This window comes from Pezoporus wallicus, unplaced genomic scaffold (assembly GCF_028554395.1).
Source record: "Pezoporus wallicus isolate ANWC-B61680 ecotype Strahan unplaced genomic scaffold, APGP_CSIRO_Pwel_v1 contig_14760, whole genome shotgun sequence".
Taxonomy (NCBI): Eukaryota; Metazoa; Chordata; class Aves; order Psittaciformes; family Psittacidae; genus Pezoporus; species Pezoporus wallicus.
The window spans coordinates 1-7,082 of record NW_026641278.1 but is presented as its reverse complement, the minus strand read 5'-3'; the positions used below and the strand labels follow the sequence as shown (position 1 = coordinate 7,082).

At 57.5% G+C, this 7,082-nt stretch overlaps 1 protein-coding gene across 1 annotated transcript; it reads right to left on the bottom strand.

The window, feature by feature from the left end:
• Positions 1-304: 304 nt before the first annotated feature.
• Positions 305-4,928, bottom strand: NAA40 (N-alpha-acetyltransferase 40, NatD catalytic subunit). Its single transcript, XM_057422810.1, has 8 exons — positions 4,795-4,928; positions 3,648-3,743; positions 3,480-3,532; positions 3,298-3,393; positions 2,519-2,677; positions 1,639-1,722; positions 1,468-1,545; positions 305-460 (listed from the first exon to the last, which is right to left on the bottom strand). The coding sequence occupies exons 1-8, from the start codon at positions 4,798-4,800 to the stop codon at positions 313-315; spliced, it is 720 nt and encodes a 239-aa protein (XP_057278793.1). The 5' UTR covers positions 4,801-4,928; the 3' UTR covers positions 305-312.
• Positions 4,929-7,082: the final 2,154 nt, after the last annotated feature.

The window sequence follows — 7,082 nt, the reverse complement described above, 5'->3', positions numbered from 1 at the left end:
CAATCACAAGCCGCCTCCTGCGCTCAGGCCCCACCCCCACGCCCCAATTGAAGCTTTTGAACCATTTTATTCCTTACATACAAACAAAACGCAGAAAAACAACCAAAAAACGGGAGGGGGGAGGGGCCTCGACTCCTGCGAGGGCCCAAAACCACCCCAAATCGGTAAAATCCCCTTTCCACCCCCAACCCCCCCCCAGAAAGGGGCTCCCACGGGGGTGCCCCGTCACCCATTGGGTGCAGCGGGTCCATGGGGTGGCTTCCTCGGAGGTGAGGCGCTGGGTTTGGGATGAAAGTGTGGGATTTGGGGGGCTCAGTGGCAGCAGCCGCTGCAGGGTCCCGTGCCCAGCCCCGGGGGGGGATGGCTCTCCCCATACTTGGTGCAGCGGCTGAGGATCTCATAGGAGGAATCGTCCCCGCAGCAACCGGAGGCGCTGGGAGAGGTGGCATCAACCTCGAACCTGCGAGGGGGGGGGAAAGGGGTGGAGTTACCCTAGCCCCGCCCCAGGCCCCGCCCCTTGAGACACTCACCCCGCCCCCTTCACCCTGACCATGCCCCCTCTGTCACCCCGACCCCCCCCCCCCCCCCGGCTGGTGTGGGGAGGGGAATGGGAGAGTGGAACATATGGAAAAGGGATGAAAATCCCTAAAAATATATGGGAAAGGGATTAAAATAGCTCCGGGAGGGGGAAACAACTGGAAAATGGGGTAAAAATAACCCAGAAAGGGGTTAAGAGTAAAAATACGCCTGGAAAATGGGGTTAAAACACACTAAAAATGCCCAGAAATGAGATTAAAATCCCTCTGAATTCCTGGGAAAAGGGTGAAAAAATGGGGGGGGGACGACACAACACCTAGAAAACAGGGTAAAAAAACCCTGGAAAAATGGGGTTAAAACCCCAAAGCATGAAGAAAGTAATTCAAACACTTTAAAATACACCTGGAAAAGGATTAAAAAAATACAACTCTGGAAAACGGGCTAAAACTACATGGAAAATTACATAAAACCACCTGGAAAAGGGGCAAAATTCCCCCTGGAAAGCACCAAGGAAAAGGGTTCAAAAATACTGAGCAAGGAGTTAAACCCCCTGGAAAAGCAGCAAAACCCCCTACAAATAAGACAACCCCCCCAAAAAATGGGTTTAAAACCCCCTGGGAAAAAGAGCAAAAATCCCTCTGGAAAATGGGGTAAAAAACCCTTGGAAAAGGGGCTCAAATCCCACTGGGAGCTGGCGCCGAGGGGGGGGGATCCCGAGCACCCACCTCTCTGGGCTGCCCCTGTCCCGCCTGCCCGTGTCGCCCGGCCCCGGCACGTTGTGAGCGCACTGCAAGCAGACAGTGGTGCGAGAACAACGTGTTACAGTCGGACCCACAACACCCCCAGCATCCCCCCCCCACCCCCAACAGTCCCCAGGGCTGGAAAACGGGGTGAAATCCCGGGAATTGGGGGTGTTTGGGGAGCACTTACTGCAGCGCCTCACGGAAGAACTGGTACGCGCCGTGGTTGTGCTTGAAGACTGTCAGCATCACCTTCTTCATCTGGGTGCTGGGGGGGGGGGAATGTGGAAATAGGGGTTCAGGGTGGGGTGGTCACCCCCAAAACCGCCTGTTTTGCCCCCAAAACAAGCCCCGTTGTCACCTGTTGGCCACCAACTGGAGGATCTGGAGGAGAAATTTGCCCAAACCTCGCCGCCGGACACGGCTCTCGAGCTGCACCTCATAGCTGTGGGGACAAAAACACACCAGGAGGGAAGTGGGAGCAATGGGTTTGGGGGGGGGTCATCCCATTTTGGGGGGCCCATCATGTTTTTCAGGGAGTCTATCCCATTTCTCAGGGGGGTTTCAATGCATTTTTGGGGTGGAGAATCCCATTTCAGTGGGGCTCATCCCAGTTTTGGGGCTCTTGCTCCCTTTCAGGGGGTTTCACCCCAGTGTTTGAGGGGTTCATCCCATTCTGGGGGGTTCACCACACTTTTGGGGGCTTTTTACCCTGTTTAGGGAGGTTTCATGCCAGTTTTGGGGGGGTCATCTGGTTTGGAGGGTTTCACCCCATGCGGGGGGGGGGGGACACGGACGACATGGACTGTTTTTGAGTTCACTTCATTTTCAGGGGGCTCACCCCATTTAGGTGGGTTTCATCCTCCTTTTAGAGGGAGGTCTTTCTGGTTTTGGGGAGCTTTCATCCCATTTTGGGGAGGGTTCATCCCATCTTTTCATTTTCATTGCCCATTTTCAGGGGGTTTCACCCCCTTTTTTTTTTGTGTGTGTGTTTCATCCCATCCTGGGGTGGTTCACTCTGATTTGGGGGTTTCATCCAACTTTTGAGGGGATTTCACCCCAGTTTTGGGGTAGTTTGCCCCAATTTTGGAGGGTTCATCTCATTCTGCGGGTGGTTAACTCCGCTTTTAGCAGGTTCCACTCTGGTTTTGCCGGGGTCATCCCATTCCAGGGGTGGCTCCCCCCAGTTCTGGGGGGTTCACCCCAGTTTTGGGACGGGTTCACCCCATTTTGGGGCTCACCAGTAAAGGACCTCGTCGCCACACTCGACATCGAAGCGGAAGTGGGAGAAGGCAATGGGGCCGGCCCCGGCCTCGCGGGCAATGAGGTACCAGGCCCGCTCATCCCGCAGTTCCTCCCGCTTCTCCCGCTCCTTCCAGCCCCACTCGCTCTGCTCATACCTGGATTAGAAGGAAAAAGCAGGATCTGAGTCAAAGACAACCACGAGGTGCAGAAAAACCCCAAATCCCAACTGATTTAGGGGAAAAAAAGCCAAATCCCAGTAATTTTGTGGCCCTAGAACCTCCCAAATAAGTTTTGGGGGGCAAAAGCCAAACCACAACAGTTTTGGGACACAGAACCGCCCATTTTGGGGGTACTAAACCCAAATTCTATCAAATTGAGGCCCTAAATTCCCCCAATCTGGAGTTGTTAAACCCAAACCCCAGTGATTTTGAAGTCCTAAAAGACCCCAAATGTAGGGGGATAAAACCTGAACCTCAGCGTCCTGCGGCTCTAGAACACCCTAAACCACTTATTATGGGGCAAAGCCTGAACCCAAATTAATTTGGGTCCCCAATTTTGGGGCATTAAAACCAAGCTCTGACAATTCTGGGTCTGCAGACCTAAACCCCACCAATTTTGCGCAGATATAAACCAACACCACAAGTTTAGCGCAAAACCAAGCTCCAAAGCCACCCCCTTCAGAGCCATGATTTGGGAGCAGAGACCCCCGAAATCCCAGCAGCTCCCGTGGGATTTGGGGGCACAAATCCCTTCTTTCCCTTGGGATGGGACTCACAGTGTCTGCATGTTGGCCTTGGTCAGCTCAAAGGCCCACTCCAGGGTGGCGGGTTCCAGCCCGGAGACACGTTTGCACTCGATGGCGACGTTCAAACTATGGAAGATGCCGGGTGGAAAACAGCGTCGGCACCGGGAATACCCCGGGAACAGCCCGGGAATGTCGGGGGCACCAACACTTACCCGTTGCGGTCGTACTTCTTGAACACTGGGAAAGCTTCAAGGGGATCCTGGAGCTGGAAGGGAACCAAAGAGAACCCAAACCCGGGACACACACACACACACACAGAGCATTGGGGTTTGCACCAACGTGGGGGGGTCTCACCCCATTTCCACCCCCGGGACACTCACTTTGTTGGCAGCTTCCACCTTAGCACACACAGCGGCCATGGCCGCCCGCTCCTCCAGGCGCTTCTGCTTCTTCTCCTTGGCTTTGCTGGATTTCCTCTGGGGAAAAAAACCCAGGGAATTTCACTCAATTTGGGGCTAGTTTAACAAAAACACCCCTCTTGCCCTCCCCCCCCCCCAAAGATCCATCTGGGAATTCACAGTAATTAAAGCCCAGGCACAGAAAACCGAGCAAGTTGCAGAGTCTGCCCTAAAATCTGCGGAATAGAAGTGATTTTGGGTTAAAAAACAGCGGTTTGATGAGTGTATTGGGGGGGTGTTGTTGAACCATCTGTTTAGCACTAACATAACTGAATGAGCAGGGTTTTGCCTCAAAATCTTGGGTGGTTTAATGCTCAATGAGATGGCATCTGCATAAAGTTCATGTTTTTAAGTGTTTCTCTTCAGCTTAAGGAGTTTGTCCCCCCAAATGAACCAAAGATGGGGGTTTTCCCCCCAAATGAAGGGGGAAGCCCCTAATGCTGTGGGATCCCTCCAAACTGGGTGCATGTCCCACACCTATGGGGCACTGCAGCAGGTCTGGGGATTCCTGAGCTCTGCCCCTGGCACAACCAAGATCAGGAGCCCCAAAAGTGAGGGTTTCACAGGGAAAAGAAGGGCTGGGGGGGGGGCACACAGGGTAAGTGTCCCCCAAGCACACCTATAGGGGCTCCAAAGGCAAACGAAGGTGCTTGCAATCCCAAACCCCTTAGAAGGGTCCCACATTCCCTCACGGGAGCCCTTGAAGGGTCCCAAAACAACTCGAAGTGGCCCCAAAAGCCCTCAGATGAGCCCAAATCACCTCAGACAGTCTCCCTCTCCACACAGGAGCCCGCAGACCCTTTGAAAGGCCCCACATGCCCTCAGACGCTCCCGAAGAGCCCCAAATCCCCACGCAAGCTCCCAAACCTCCACGCAGGAGCCCCCCAACCCCCTCCGAGGGTCCTCAATCTCCTCACGGGAACCCCCCCCCCCAGGAGCGCCCGAACCCCCAAGGACCCGCAGGGGAGGCCCCAGCGGCCTCACAAAGCCCCAGATTCCCCCCCCCAAGGCCTCGGAGGGCCCCCCAGGAGCCCGAGCCCCCCCCCGGAAGGGCCGAGGCCTCCCTCACCCCCATGGCTGCGGAGCGCGGCTCCTCTCGCGGCGGGGGCGCGGAGCAGACTGAGGGGACGCGCGCGGGAGCGCGCCCTATATATAGGGGGGGGGGCGATGGTGGAAGAGCGCCGTTATGCGCATGCGCGTTGTGTCGGAGTGAGAGAGGAGGCGGAGCGAGGGGCCGCGCGTGCGCAGTGGAGGGCAGGGGGAGCCGGCGCGTGGAGGCGCCTTTGGGCGCGAAGGCAGCTCGGAGCTGATTGGCTGAGAGGGACGAGGGGGCGGGGCTGTGGGGAGCTGAGGGGAGAGGCGCCATGGAGGGGAGGCGGCGGACAGGTCTGCCCCATAGCTCTGCCCCATAAAGCGGGCCATGACCCGTAAACCTGCCCCATAGTGCAGGCCATGACCTGTAAACTTGCCCCATAGAGCGGGCCATGACCCATAAACCTGCCCCATAGAGTGGGCCATGACCCATAAACCTGCCCCATAGTGCAAGCCATGACCCATAAACCTGCCCCATAGAGTGGGCCATGACCCATAAACCTGCCCCATAGTGCAGGCCATGACCTGTAAACTTGCCCCATAGAGCGGGCCATGACCCATAAACCTGCCCCATAGTGCGGGCCATGACCCTTAAACCTGCCCCATAGAGCGGGCCATGACCCGTAAACCTGCCCCATAGAGCGGGCCTTGACTCTTAAACCTGCCCCATAGTGCGGGCCATGACCTGTAAACTTGCCCCATAGAGCGGGCCATGACCCATAAACCTGCCCCATAGAGCGGGCCATGACCCTTAAACCTGCCCCATAGAGCAGGCCATGACCCCTAAACCTGCCCCATAGAGCGGGCCATGACCCGTAAACCTGCCCCATAGTGCAAGCCATGACCTGTAAACTTGCCCCATAGAGCGGGCCATGACACTTAAACCTGCCCCATAGTGCAGGCCATGACCTGTAAACTTGCCCCATAGAGCGGGCCATGACACTTAAACCTGCCCCATAGAGTGGGCCATGACCCATAAACCTGCCCCATAGTGCGGGCCATGACCCTTAAACCTGCCCCATAGAGCGGGCCATGACCCCTAAACCTGCCCCATAGAGCGGGCCATGACCCTTAAACCTGCCCCATAGAGCGGGCCATGACCCGTAAACCTGCCCCATGGAGCGGGCCATGACCCTTAAACCTGCCCCATAGAGCGGGCCATGACCCGTAAACCTGCCCCATAGTGCAGGCCATGACCCGTAAACCTGCCCCATGGAGCGGGCCATGACCCATAAACCTGCCCCATAGAGCGGGCCATGACCCGTAAACCTGCCCCATAGAGCGGGCCATGACCCTTAAACCTGCCCCATAGTGCGGGCCATGACCCATAAATATGCCCCGTAGCCCGGACCCACAGCCCTCAGCCTGCCCGTAGCCCAGACCCATGGCTTCCCCCATAGACCAGGATCACAGCCTATAACTCCACCTTATAACCCTGCCCCATAGCATGGACTCATGGGCCACAGCCTGCCCTATAGCCCGGACCCACAGCCCTCAGCCTGCCCTGCAGCCCGTAACCCTGCCCCACAGCATGGCCCCATAGTACAGGCCCAAGGACACTGGCCTGCCCCATAACCCTGCTCTGGGTCCCTACCCCACAGTCTGGCTGCAAAGCCCTGGGCCCGCCCCATAACCCTGCCCCACAGCCCTCAGGCTGTCCCATAGTTTGGCCCCATGGCCATTCCTGACAGCCCTCAGCCCACCCCACTGCTTGACTCCATAGCCCTATCCCACATCTGGCCCCACAGCCCTTGGTTTGCCCCATTACCCTGCCCCGCAGCCCTTGGACTGCCCCATAACCCTGCCCCATAACTGACCCTGCCGCACAGACCTCAGTCTGCCCCATAGCCTGTCCCCACAGCCGTGCCTAAGAGCCCTCGTGCCACCCCATGGCCCCCAGCCAACCCCTGAGCCCTGCCCCACAGCAGCCCCATAGTTCTAAGTCCCATAGTCCATACCCAGCTCCCAGCTAGCCCCATAGCCTGCCCCATAGCCCATCCCCCAACACTGCTGCACCCCCAGGACCCCCCATAGGTGTGGGTGTGAAGCAGGGGGTGACAGGGAGCTGTGAGGCAGGGAGTGGGGGGGGGAATCCCCATAGCAGGACACCCCAAAGCCCCGCAGCAGCCCCATATGAGCCCTACAGCAGCCCCAGAGCCCTAAGCTCTATAGTCCTTACCCAGCCCCACAGCAGCCGCTTTATCCCCCCCAGCCCTTTGTTCCCATCAGCCACGCTCTGGGGGGTGGGGGGGGGGTGGTGGGTTA

Coding starts and splice junctions, on each gene's coding strand:
- NAA40 (XM_057422810.1), bottom strand. Junction 1,723..2,518: donor GGCGACGAGGTCCTTTACTG/GTGAGCCCCAAA, acceptor TTGTCCCCACAG/CTATGAGGTGCAGCTCGAGA. Junction 461..1,467: donor TTCTTCCGTGAGGCGCTGCA/GTAAGTGCTCCC, acceptor CCCCCCTCGCAG/GTTCGAGGTTGATGCCACCT.